The sequence below is a fragment of the Acipenser ruthenus genome, chromosome 7 (genome assembly GCF_902713425.1).
Source record: "Acipenser ruthenus chromosome 7, fAciRut3.2 maternal haplotype, whole genome shotgun sequence".
Classification (NCBI taxonomy): Eukaryota; Metazoa; Chordata; class Actinopteri; order Acipenseriformes; family Acipenseridae; genus Acipenser; species Acipenser ruthenus.
The window spans coordinates 10,123,115-10,137,171 of NC_081195.1; the positions used below are offsets into that span (position 1 = coordinate 10,123,115).

General features: G+C 41.6%; 1 protein-coding gene across 2 annotated transcripts; it reads right to left on the reverse strand.

Annotated features, from left to right (window-relative positions):
- Positions 1-155: 155 nt before the first annotated feature.
- Positions 156-13,898, reverse strand: LOC117416050 (MMS19 nucleotide excision repair protein homolog). 2 transcript variants are annotated; one of them, XM_034027079.3, is made up of 31 exons: positions 13,508-13,898; positions 12,740-12,788; positions 12,209-12,309; positions 11,330-11,415; positions 10,954-11,028; positions 10,700-10,769; positions 10,366-10,494; positions 10,165-10,226; positions 9,773-9,859; positions 8,837-8,911; positions 8,511-8,588; positions 8,204-8,342; positions 7,962-8,116; positions 7,741-7,819; positions 7,519-7,644; positions 6,179-6,260; positions 5,882-5,979; positions 5,591-5,743; positions 5,345-5,500; positions 5,132-5,222; positions 4,949-5,051; positions 4,649-4,723; positions 4,442-4,568; positions 4,063-4,166; positions 3,865-3,921; positions 3,259-3,445; positions 2,685-2,767; positions 1,593-1,757; positions 1,086-1,145; positions 777-877; positions 156-411 (listed from the first exon to the last, which is right to left on the reverse strand). In XM_034027079.3, the coding sequence occupies exons 1-31, from the start codon at positions 13,593-13,595 to the stop codon at positions 384-386; spliced, it is 3,069 nt and encodes a 1,022-aa protein (XP_033882970.2). In that variant the 5' UTR covers positions 13,596-13,898; the 3' UTR covers positions 156-383. The 2 variants fall into 2 exon arrangements, with proteins under 2 accessions (XP_033882970.2, XP_033882969.2); XM_034027078.3 differs by having other exon boundaries at positions 5,591-5,746.
- Positions 13,899-14,057: the final 159 nt, after the last annotated feature.

Below are 14,057 nucleotides of genomic sequence, written 5' to 3' on the forward strand. Positions count from 1 at the left end.
TCGCCAAATATTTTGGTCGCAAATATTTATGGATTTACAGTACTTGCTAAATTCCTTGGCTGTGCTCATGAGTTTAAAACAAATACTTTTTTCATGTAAAAAGTTCCCACAGTTGGGCCTGGGGCACTTGAAAGTAAACACACTTCACTTAGTCGTGCGGTCTTCATGTGCTTCTTTATGAATGGCAGATAAAATAAAAAGTTTTAATTATAGATATTAATAAGGTTAAAGGCTCTGGTGCAGCAAGGCCCTGGAGGCCTGGGTCCGGAGTCACAGTGAGTCTGGACATGGGTTAAGAGACGGGGGCATCCAAGCAGCCCTCCCAACTCCCAGGGCCTCCTAGTCAGATTATCCATTTTACAAGAAATCTCCCAGGTGCCATTTCACCTTCCTGGGGTTCCCAGCAAAAACCTGGAGAAAAGAAATATTTCAGATGGCATATATCTCCTCAGCAAAGGATTATTATTATTATTATTATTATTATTTCTTAGCAGACACCCTTATCCAGGGCGACTTACAAATGTTACAAGATATCGCATTATTTTTTACATACAATTACATTATTTTTACATACAATTACCCATTTATACAGTTGGGTTTTTACTGGAGAAATCTAGGTAAAGTACCTTGCTCAAGGGTACAGCAGCAGTGTCCCCCACCAGGGACTGAACCCACGACCCTACGGTCAAGAGTCCCTTGGCCCTAACCACTACTCCATTACAATGAGCAATGTGCTGATCACGAAAGAAGCTTCATGTATTATTATTGTTACTCACCATTCCCCTCGCGCAAGCACTGCCTCCCTCCTCACCAGCCGCTTCTTATCACCCAACGGCACAGCCAGAGCACGCAGGATCCGCGGGCGGGACGGCAGCACCTGAGGCAGCGAACACTCACTTTAGAGTTCAAGTGTTAAGGGTTTACAATTGTCTTCACCCTCAAAATACATTAATGTTTTACTGTTGAAAATGTAAACAGAATGTAACAAACTTAGGTTTAGACAGACTAATGTATACGACAGAAGTTTACAGTAAAACAGAAATGGCCCTCGCTTCTAAAGAGGAGCGAGGGGGACAGAGACTCACCACATGCTCAGGGAGCCTGGTTAGTGCCTTCAAGCACTGCAGAGATGTGATCCGAACTTTCTGTGGGGAGACAAACAGAAAACTTTTCTACTGTACAAAACTAGCAACTCCTTTCTCCACACAAACAGATACAGTTTCGAAACTACTGTAATGATCAAGTGGTCTCTATTTTGACACTGGGTTTATTTTTGTCTTCTTGAGTTGTAACCTACAGTGTGTATTTATCAAGTGGATATGATTGATCAACACCATTTTCTACATCTATGTTAGAAGTTTGCCATTTGTGAAACCAAATGGTAGGTTAATTGGTATCGGCAACACCTTCTAAACCGGTTATAAAATCCAGCACAAAAAAAAAGAAATCACTCCATTAACTACACAAGCGATATACAATTACACACCAACCCACAAGTAATACAGCAGTTTCCACTAGGATAGTGTATTTTATAGGACATTGTGCTATATAGACAATTAAAATATACTGTACAAAAGCAACAGGCACCCTACCATAGCTGGGCTGGCGGTCAGCCCCAGGAGTCGGCTGAGGAGGGTCTCCAGGTGTGAGGTCATGACCTGCGGGGTGTCCAGGAGGAGGGGGTGTAGGCAGGACAGGGTGGACAACTGGACACCATGGTCTGGACAAGACAGTGCTTCCAAGAGGAGGGGCAGGAGCTGCAGATAGTGAGAGAAAACCCAATGTAGCCTCCAGCACCTCACAGAACAATGTATACTGACCCCTGTATTGAACAACAGAGGTAGGCTAGCGAACTGATTAGCAAAACCCTGAATTACAGTTCATTACAGGCTAAATTACTGTCACTGAATAAAAGATTGAACTGTATCTGAGAAAGCAGAAAAAAAGATTAATAGAACACTCAATATATAGTGCTCCAATACCCCCTCTTTCCAATCCAACATTTTCCAAAATGATTGAACTACTGACTGAAATGGACTAAACCGTAGGGGTGTGCTATGAAACCAAAATCGTGATTAAAAAAAGCATTTTTAATTACTTTCTTCCTTAAGCTGACAGAGCTTGTAAAAGACATCCAGAGCATTCCTTTGCTGTAAAGGCAATAGTAACAAAATGGTTTTCACAATGAGAAAGTGGCAAGCAGATTATGGAGGGGAAGGGGGGCTGAAACTAAAACTAGGTAAGGAAATAATATAGAAGACACCAACATTGTATTTGTTTAAAATGTATCCCCTATTCCAATGGTTAAACAGTGAGCAGGGTATAATAAAGGAATCCTATTGCACAGCAATTTGAGTCATTCCAATTTTTTGTACAAGTTTAATTAAACACACCACATACCTTTAGGGCAGGTCACCTACAATTGAGGCTCACAAGAAAACCTGAAATAGCTCAAACTGCTACTCACTGGGAGTCATAAAAGTATTCCCTGAGGAAGTGCACAATTACCTTAAGCTCCCAAGCTTTAATTCCCTTTCTCACTACTGTGTCCAATGAAGTATAAACTACACTTCACCACATAGCAGAACACCAGAGTTAATTATTATTATTATTATTTATTTCTTAGCAGACGCCCTTATCCAGGGCGATTGTGACAGCCCATGATTCCCTCAATCAATACTCACAGAGGGCAGCTCGGTGATCTGGACCTGCCTGGGCAAACTGTTGAGGATGTGGGACAGGGCCTTCAAGTAGCTGGATTTCCTTTCTGTAGAAAAAAAAAGACCCACATGTCAAACAGTAACATACTGGAACGACAAAATCAATTTGTACAGAAATAAGTTCACTGCTGTAATATCATATGACTTTGTTCTGAATAACTGCTGACCAAACCCTACTTTATTTCTAAAAAAATCTGCACAGCTGACATTATCTTAATACAGATTTATGAAGCTCCTATAAAATGTCAGATATTTATGGCTTTCGTTACTTTTCTGTTATGACCTAGTTTGTAAATATGCTACAATATCTTGTTTCTATAGTACTTAAAGAGACAGTATTACAACCACAAAGCTATAACAATACCTGCAAGTGTACAGTTGTGACTTTATAATCTGGTATTCATATTTTTAAATACTTCTTAGGAGAAACTATACATTCCTAAAGAAATATCCTCTTATTAAAAGGCATGCATACATAGTAATATAACACATTTCATGTGTCCCATGAGAGGTTTGCTATGCTTCTCTGCTCTGTTACCTTCTGGGGCGCAGTTGAACCCCAGGACTAATTTGGGTGCCGTCTCAGTGAAGAATCTCTGCCGGTACATCATGCGCACATCAGCATGGCACGCTCGATTTAAAACATCCGTCGAGTCGTTCATCAGAAGGGCAAAGCCATCAGCAGCCAGGGAACCCAGCTCTCTGTCCACCAGGAGAGACAGGAGCTGGAATGATAAGGGACAGCTCCAGGTTCACAAGCCTTCACTCAAGCTTTTACACAGAATCCTAGTTTCAGTGCACTGCTCTATATTGGCAAACAGTGAACATGTATTTGAACTATGAGTATTTAGCCTGCAGCACACTGTACCCCACTTGCTGTGCCTATGATCTAATGTAAATTGCTATTTCAAAAGGGCAAACTGGAAGCTTGGTAAGGAAATCTAGTGACACCTAGTGCTACAAAATAGTAATGTGTTTGAGTTTCCTTAGTTTATTCACTGCAACACTTATGTTTGATCAATCTGCAACAAAATGGGACTATCCTTAGAGGAAGAAAATTGGTATAGGATTACTAAAATGAAGAAAGTAAAGAGCACAAACAGGAAATAGGCAAGTACACTGCTTACAGGAACTTTCCTCTTACCTTATCAGTAAGTATTGTGGACAGGGGGTGATACCTCAGGAGGAGTGCCTTGGACACCTGGGAAACAAAAGACTCAAATAACCAGCACAGCACAGCTCACACCTTCTCTTCTCCAGCACATACCCACAACCATTAGGTTTGAACTGCTGCCGAATACAAACAAAAAACAAAAAAAAGGACAGTTGACCAGTATCTTACCCAAAGCAGCAGAGTGAAAACCTGCATTCTGTTTGGCGAGTCACTGCCCAATCCAGACTCAATCCTCTTCACAGATCGCTTCAAAATAGAGTCCAGCTGCTCCCCTATAACAAGAAAACAAAGCTAGTCTCAGGAGAGGGCTTCTCAAAAGGGCCAGTTCTGGGCTACTCTTCCCATTTTAATCTCAGGTACATACTGCGCAAGAGGCTGTAATAGTACATAGAAGGACTATAAAGAAAAACTGTTTAAGCTATCTACCTGATTATTGAGTATTTACAGTTATACAGTTGATGTTTAGCTTTGGAAACAAATAGATCGTCATAGCATGTTGCAAATATTTGTCTTGATTCTCAGCCAGGGGTCACTGCTCCCCTCTTACCTGCTGGGTGTTTGTTGACCAGTCCAGCGAAACACTTTGCTGCCGATGTGTGGGTGAAGGGGTGGACACAGGAACAGCTCAGCTCCTCCAATTCGCTCAAGAGGCGGTCAGTATTGGGAACTTCCACCTACAATAGCATGAATCGTTACTCTCTACGAGCTACACCCTGTTGTGTATGATGCGGACTGTTAAAGGAAATGAACCTACACTCTTAGGCAATGAACAGACACACGCCATCAGGAGACACACCAGCTGAGTCTGTGGCCAGCCGTTAGATCGCTCCTGGAAATCAGAGCATTAAACAGTTACACCTCCCAGGCAACTACATTTGCATCAACAGCAAATGTGGTTTAAACTGTCAGAGCATGACAGGCCCTATTGTTTTCCTTCACATGGTTATTCAAATTCAGCGTTACCATTTTAGTTATGCATGCAAGGATTAGAAGTTTATATTGTACTCAGGTAAACAGTGCCTATTTGAAAAGCGAGAGGCATGTAGTTCCTCACCTTCAGCAGCTGGAATTGCAGTGGGAAGTTGTTCTCAGGCAGGAAGGAGGCATCTCCATCCAGAAAAAGGGAGAGAACGAGGGACGTAGTGTGGGCGGCCAGCCTGCAGACAGGAATCAAAGGTTTAGCAGGCCTACCAACAGAATATTCTCCAAGAATATTCTAACAAGCGCAGTAACTCACTGTGTGTGAAGGCAGCCACAAGCAGTACTGAAGATAGGAACCATAGCAGACAGCACCCTCTCCTCTATCAGGGGGTTTGGGGCACCCCCACCTAGGCATGGACAATTAATTCAATTAAGATAAAAATATTAATTCAAATTAAAATTGGTAACATGTAAATGCTTACTTTCGTGTTAGCGGTGAATGTATGGAGTTTGAGTTCGGTTCACATACCCTGTAGGGAGGCCTGCACTACCAGCCCCAGCAAGCGTGGGATGACAGTCTGGTGGAAGTAGCGGCCGCTCTCCTCACTGTCTTTGGCAAGCTCTGTGATTTGCTGTAGGCTCCGACATGCAGACACCACTTCCTCCAGCTCAAAACTGGCACTTCCTGTAGACAGATAGGTACAGAAAATTAGCTGAACAGCTTCAGCTCAGAATCCTTTTATAGATATATTCTCCCGAGGAACTTGATCTTTACCTTTGTGAGAGACGCAGAGGGCCTGCAGTATGATAGGCACAGTCTCCTGGACGAGGCTGGGATGAGTTGATACTGTCGAAAGAGCCTTCAGACTGCGCTGCCGCAGAGCCTGCTGGGATTGTGCAGTGGGACGGCCCTCGCACTCCTCCATTGCTTCTATGAGAAGAAAGGAAATTACAGAGCAAGTCTCCCAGATAGTCACTGGTACCATTATTCTCAAGCCCCAAAATTATAAATATCTGCCCCCTTATTGCTCCACTCCATGACAAACAAATCCACCCCCAAACTTACCCGAGACGATCTCTTGTTTTAGAGCCGGGACCATCCTGGAGGCGAAGGCGGTGGGATGCAGACGAGCCAGAGAGCCAGCAGCTTCCATCGCTGCGGAGCTGGGGGTAACAAGAGAAAAGCTGTAACTACCCACTCAAGTATAAGACACACACACACACACAAATAGCACAATAACTATCCATGCCCACACGGATGGCACAACAACTGCCCACTCAACTGTACACATAGCACATTTATAAGCAGGCGGCAGACTCCCCCACAATGTATTTCACTCAGGCCTGTCACTGGCAAACCCACCAGGTCTGTGGCTCCTCCTCCCGCAGGACCAGTCGAGTCAGGTGATCAGCAGCAAGATCAATATCCTCCCCAGAGAGCAGGCCTGGAACACAAGAGCAGGGATGAAGTGGGAGTACCCAAAGCAAACCCTGCTTACTAATCCTCTGCACCAAGGTCCTACCTCTAGCCCCATAGATTACATTGCCTGGTTGAATACTAGTGTTGCAACACAGCATAAAAAATGTTTGTGTTGAGACACATTTCCTTGACAGGAGTTTTTTTTCACTTTCAGCATTTCAATTCAGTTTCAGTTTTTAATTAGTTGGGAAGATTATTATTTTGCTTCTATTTAGTTAACTCAATTCTGAAAGCGATATTTCAGTTTTAGAAAAAAAAAACAAAACAGGTTTCAGTATCTTTTCAATTTTAGGTTAATGCAGAGTTGCTGCATACAAAATATATCACTTCATTCCAGATCTCTTTTTTGACAGTGCAAACACATTCATCCACACTTAGGAGTAGGGTGATTAAAAATGGACACATAGTTAATGTAAATCCCGCTCCAACGCTAAAAACAGCAGCGGTCTCGCCTCTCACACATTACCACTAGACCCCACTCAGCGAGGCCTACAACACAATGGTGCTGTTTTTCCATGTTGCCAACTGACATTACGCAATATTAAAATACTGCAATATTATAAGAAAACATAAACCCAACTTTCCTTACAGTAAATGTCTAATTGCACAGGGCTAAAGTTAAGAAGGCTAATCAATTAATGCATATTACGTCATATAAATAGATAATTAAAAAAAAATATATATATAGCCTACATACTCGCCAGGTACTCAAAATGCTCCCAGACTGAGTACTCTCTTTGTCTGCCGCTTGTTGATTTTGCAGACATTTTTAACTGCACATAAACTGGATACTTGAATGTGAAATCATACCACGACCTGTTATCACTATGCGGGAGGGACCCAGAGCTGCGAGTTTACTCACGTGTTCGATCAAGGCTCAGTCATTGCAGCTTGGCTGTGCTATTTATATATAATTTTCATGAGATAGTAATACAACTATATTTGTTTTTTTCATGTTTATTTTTTCGTTCAGTTTCATTTTCCAATTTTTATTACTATTTCTAAGGAAAATGTTCATTTTTTTGTTTTTGGCCATTTACGTTTTAGTTAACTGAAAAAACACTGCTTGACAGACACACTGCAACAACTGAAGGCTCAATTAAAGGACACAGGCATTTAGCAGCATTTGACTATTTAATTTATTTTTTAAATGTAACCTTGGAATTCAGGCGGTGGCTGTGTCACCATGACAGATCTGTGTACCTGTGCAGGGGAATCCTTACCTGGCTGGGTCCCCAGGGCAGTCAGGGTCTGAACGGCTGCGGTCTGCAGTGTGGGGCTTGACTCTGTGAGAGCTGAGAACACCAGGGCACACAGGGGCTGCCGGTAACCAGTCAGAGGGTTTTCATCTGAGGCAACAAGTGAGTGGACAACATTATTGTAGGAAACGAATGTATGAAAACTAAAATAATAAAATGAATGTACTGGGTTTAAAGATGTGTTACCTCCCTCCTCAGTGTGGCTCCCCCAGGGGAGCTGGATGAACCCCTGTAACACTTCCACCAGGGTGCGCCGCTGAGCATTCTGCAAGTGAAAGTGACAGCATTAACTACAGAACATGTGAAAACACAGCCAGTAATGGACTTTAAAATATCCACTAAAAATAAATAAACTAAAAAGATCCTGCATTGGTGCGATTCTCCTGCAGTAGTCCCTCTTCCCTTACCTGTGTGTGGTTGTTGTACTGCTCCAGCAGCAATGGCACCACCGCAGCTGTTATTTTATAACTTGCCCTGTAGGAGGCGCTGGCAGCAGTCTGCAGCAGTTTGGTGCTCGGCCAAACCAACTTCAGGTCTGGCTCACAGAGGTGGTGTTGGCAATCTGGGAAACAGAACACAGCAAATATCAGTGAAATAACAAACTCCGATGAAACATTCAGAAACACTTCAGCTGGTTCGGCTCCATTACCTTTGAGAACCAAGTCGAGGAAGGTGTCGAGCGAGTCCTCTGAATCAGAGTCGAGGACGGAGCAAGACAGGCAAGCTGTGAGGGAGCGCAGGGCAGAGAGGCCGGCACTCTCCACCTTCTCACTAGCTGTCTGGAACACCTGCAGGGACAAGGAGCAACCATGAGCAATGAGACCCAATTAGTAAGCAATCCCTGAACAAGCCTCTGTTCTGCCTCCACAATTTGTAAACATTAAGCACAACAGGTCCAATGCTTGCCACTTTCATGATCGTTGTACTAAAGTGAAATTTAGAGTTGGATCCCATACCTCTCTGCGAACTGATGACCAGAGACTCGGCAGGAATTCTTTCAGCTCTTTGTGTCCGTAGCCAGCGGCACAGGCTGCCTGAAACACAAGGGAAAGAGTATATATCAATACAGCTCACGACTACCTGTTACTGGAAGAAACAGAGGAACTGCCTATTTTCCATTAGAGGTATTTAAATCAATATGTTATAAAAGGAAAGTGTTTTTTGAACAGGCTTGTTTACAGGCTCTGCACAGTCCAGCCCCACCCCTTTACTCCCCTACTGCATCCCCACTGGAGACAGAGTGGCTGCCCCATGCCTGTGAATCAGAGAGTGGTGTGTTTACCAGCGTCTGCAGGGAGTCTAGCTTAGAGCTCTGCACATCTGAATCCAGCTTCTCGATCAGCAGCGGCAGCAGGAACTGACAGCACAAAATATTGTGTTACTTTTTATTAGGAGATTTTCTACTCGTTTAGGCAGAGAAATACACAGCAAGGGACATGTAGCCCAGATATCTGCTACAACCACAGGTTTAATTACTTCACTTAACCAATTAAACCTCTTCAGGTATTATTTAATTGACAAACTCTAAACCCTGATGCGGAGTTTCCAAACCTATTTCCACCGTTTAAATTGACATTTTGAAAGCAAAATGACACCATTGCTCGGCTGGAATTTGTCTCTATTGTACAAATCAGAAATATTGTTTCAAGTCGATTGTTAACGCTTCATTTGAATTGGATGCAGTGCAGCATTCTGTGATGCATGACACATTCATAACATCATAATAAAGGCTGCATAACACTGTAAAACTAACATACATACTGTAATCCTTTACCATCACTTTGAAAACCAACATAACATGCATGTAAGTATTCATAACATGCTTCCAAACAACTTCTTATAAACCAAAAGTAACAGAATTGAAAATTCAGTGTTTTGCATTTGTGTGACTGGTAGGCATCAACACTTTCATTGTAATTCTTGAGATGTATTAAATGCATGTTATGTAGATTTTCAATTTTTATAAAAGTGTAAGATGACCTAGATTAGTGCTAACCATAGTCTAGGAAACCAGCAAATAAAAGCAATACCAAAATAGAGTTACAAAAAAAACAATGACAGCTACTGTATAAAGGCTTCAGTTACACTATTTTGCATATGCCTACAGATAACCTTTGGTGTTGTAATACCATATCCAACAGCAGCTACGTACACAACCCAACTCCTCCCTAACCCCATATTCTCATGTACACAAAAAACATCCCATGCACACAGGTACCTCAGCAAACCTGGGCGTGCCAGCCAGCACTGCCCTCAGGCTCAGAATCAGCTCCTCTCGACTGATTCCATAGGGGTCGTTTGGAGGCTGGATAAAAAATTAAAAAAAAAGAAATAACTTACACTTGAACTTGCTATTTCAATATCCAGAGGAGGCTACTGCTTTACAATACAGCGATCCCTTTTAATAATATAAATGAAGGCACAACGGAAGCATACTAAAAACACAGCTATTAGGGCCTGTTTCACTTAGATTCCCACCGATAGAATGAGTCATCAAAATCATTCAGAATATTTATTTATTACACATCAGGGCTAGTCACCACAACCACGGAAGCCATGTGAAAAACAAGCAGGTCCTTCACAATGTAGGTAAAAATAGGAGCCACTAACCGGATAGAAATCAATGGGGAAATAGCAAGAAGTCACTTCAAACAGCTCCTCTGTAAAACTTCCTGCAACAGACAGAAGTAACAATGTTATACCATTAAGGTAGATCAAAACTTGCTTTTAAGTTGAAAAGCTTTGAATGATATTTCACCCTGCTTATTCTCTATAACTTAAGCCTGATTAAAGCTACCTACAGGGGCTTACCCAGCTCATAGTTCCTGTACAGAATATTTTGGGCAATCTGGAAGGCCAGCAGCAGGTTCCTGGGGTCCTTCTCACCATCTATCGCTTGGACAAAACCGAACACAAAATCTGCACCCAGGCCCTTTAGCTCTGGAAAACAATCAAAAAGAAAAAAAAATACAAAAAAAAACCCATTTAAAAATCATTGTTGGGACTTGTATCAACTAAGCATCTTTTTAAATTGTATTTTTCATTTTTCATGCAAGGACAAGTGAGTTTCAGTTCAGCAGCTTTTACTATTAATAATTTCATTTTCCTGACTCATCCTCCCCCCCACCCCTCCATATCCTCTCACCCTCCTCGCGAGACTCCATCAAATTGATCAGGATGTTGTAAACACAGGACCGGTCTGTCTGCATCAGAGACTGAGAGAGAGAGAGAGAGAGAGAGAGAGAGAGAGAGAGAGAGAGAGAGATAGAGATAGAGAGATAGAGATAGAGAGAGTGAGAGTGAGAGTACAACAATATATGCAAGCTACTTCAAATGAGCTTCAGAAACCAAACAAAATCCAGACCAAATAACAAAGTGGTAACACATGTGAATTGTCACCTGTACATGGACATCCTGAAACAGAGACTTCAAGATAGAGACGGCCAGTCCAGTGGGCAGCACCGGGCACAGAGTCTGCAGCACAAAGACATTCCTTATTTAGCATTTCTGCGTACAGAGCAATTAACAATTTGACTTGAAACAATATTTGTGATTTATACAATAGAGACAAATTTCAGGCAAGCAATGGTGCTGTTTCACTTTCAAAATGTCAAAGTTAGTACAATTGTACATTTTTCTAACATTGATTATGGCATGGATTCCCTGCATTATTTTAGCACCTACTTTGAATTAAGGGAGAAAGGCAGTCATCTCAAGAGGAGAAGATTAATGAATCTTCAGTTAATATGAAATCATATACTGCAGACATACTCACCAGGGCCTTGAGCCCTTGCAAGACATGAGGCGTTATCACATAATGGTCCTTTAGTCTGTTTTCATAAAAAGCTGTCAGGACCTGAACTGAAAAACAGATACAGGTAGTCATTACAGCCTTTATACCCGTGAAGTGAGTTTCCTTCACTGCTGCAGCTCAGGAACTGTAAAATTCCACTTGCCTGCAACTACCTTGTTGAAATAATAAAACAGTCAACTGCCAGCAGTCAAGACCCTGCTCAAACTGCTCTGAAATGGTTAAGGGAAAATGTTTCTCTTCCATAGTTAATAAACATAGTACCCACAAGTACAGGTGTGCAAAGACTGACCAATTCACTGCTTGTCCTGTAGCAGGGCCCTTTGTGTTCTCACTAGCCATTGATACACCCTACAAGAGAGCAGATGGCAACAGAACTACACAGTTCTGACCCAGTCTAGACATAAGCAATTCATAGTAGATTAGCAAGATTCTGTTTTCTAGGTTGCAGGCATCTGTACAATTAAATTGGGACACAGTGGATGTGCTTGTCTCTCTGCTATACTAAAATGATCAAGCAAAATATACAAAGCATTGTATCAAATATCACAACACTATAGGTAATGCACATATAAATCCAAACACAAATATATAGAAATGTAATACGTCTGTGCATTTGCTGTACTGCAAATATTGTACATCTTCTTTGATAGATTCTGAAAAGAGTAGCTTAGTCCAGAACGTGTTCGAAAGCAGACATTGTACCATACAGGTATACTCACTGACTGAGCCACCAGACCCAGCCCTGAATAGTTTCTGAGATCTGTCGATGTGATAATCTTAGACTTGCTTTCTACATCAGTCTCTGCCCTTGAGTGACTGTGTGTGACCCTGCTGCCCTACCTTCTTTCTCCGATAGGCTGGTACAGCATTGTTGCAGCACCTGGGAGAGGAGCTGGATCCCACGGCCCCTAGTTCGAGGCTCAGAGCTTGTTAAACTTGACCTAGAGGAAGAAAGAAAAAAGACAGCAACAGTGATTTTTCATTTTAATCAAGGAGGGGTGTGGAGGGAGAGTGACAGTGGCAACATTACAAGAAAACAAGAGCATGAATAACACACACTACTGGCTCTGGAAAACATATTCTAAAGGTCACGTTTATTTAGGATTAGTGTCAGTGGTGTGCAGCCTGAACATCACAGTACAAAATAGAATAGATCATTAACAAACAGTACATGGTTAGATATAATGCGCCATATCTATTTTCAAAGCAAATAAAAGTAGGACAACCATGCACTGTAAACTAGTACAATGACTGTAAACTTAGAAATCATATAATTTGTAAATATGAACACATTAAAGATAATTGTAACCGTGCTTGTTTCTGAACTTGTATATGTACAGACAGTATTTTGTTTTTCAAACTGTTCCTTACCCCAATACTTCCACCAGCTCTAACACGGTAAACTGTCCTTTCTTCACCCCTAAAAGAGAGAAAATGAACACATAATAACATGCACTAATACTACAACTATAAAACGTATACTGTATGTAACTGTATTTGTATGGCCTGTATTTTCACATGGTCGAGTCTGAAACTTATTATTATTATTATTATTTATTTCTTAGCAGACGCCCTTATCCAGGGCGACTTACAATTGTTACAAGATATCACATTATACATTATTTCACATTATACAGATATCACATTATTTTTACAGCCTTAGGGTGGTTACTTGACAGATGCTTGTAGAACTAGAATAAAATGATTGTTTTTATGCTCAAACTGTCAATGTCTTCAACACTGAAGGTAAATATGATGGACGCTGGAATTACCCCTATGTAGAAGACCGCTACATAAACATGTTTCCCTTACTGTTAGTCAGTCAACATGTTTAATATTTACATTATAACGAGTGCGGGCCTTAGGGTGCCCGGAAATCAGTGTGGTCATGACTTGACACTACGCAACAGGTACAGCCACTTTAATATTATAGCACAATTAACTGTTGTTCCAGTTAATGCACGACTGGCTCCTAAGGGATGCTATCCTACAAAGAAGCACATTCTAGCATTTACAGAAAGCAAACTTTGGGAGCATCCTGCACGCACCCACACACACTAAATGCAAATGTAACACTTTGGGTCGTGACAATGCGCTGAATTATTAGCAGTCCTGCCGGAACTCACTGACACCGGTTACCTGTTACTGTATCAGCGGCCTTACTGTCCTGCATTCCGGTTACAAATTGCTCCACCAAACCCAGCAGAAGGGCTCCGTTTCCAGCCATCGTGCAGCCCTTCCACTACAGAGAGTGCACTGCGCAATCGTGGGACGCTGAAGCTTTCAAAGAGGCAGCATTAGGTTGAAAACACCACTGTCACATGACAACGTCACAGCAAGGTTATAGCATACCTTACTGTGGGAGTTAAAAAAAACAGTTTCATAAACATTCACTGGAAGCACCAGCAGCGACAGAAATATTTTAGTACTGTATTTTATTATTACATGGAAAAGATTTGTTTTCGAGCAAAATAACACAATCTTCTAGACAGAGTATGTCTAATGGATGGTTATGACGATAAATGTTATGCTAGTCTACTTAATTTTAGTGATTTATTTAATGATTTCGAATCAAACAATAAACAAAAAACGTGTTATTGTAAGATAATCTGAGCATCAACATGTGATCTCGTGCCTCTGACTAGGCACAGCCATTCTTCTCAGAAGTAATTATTACATGATGTATTGC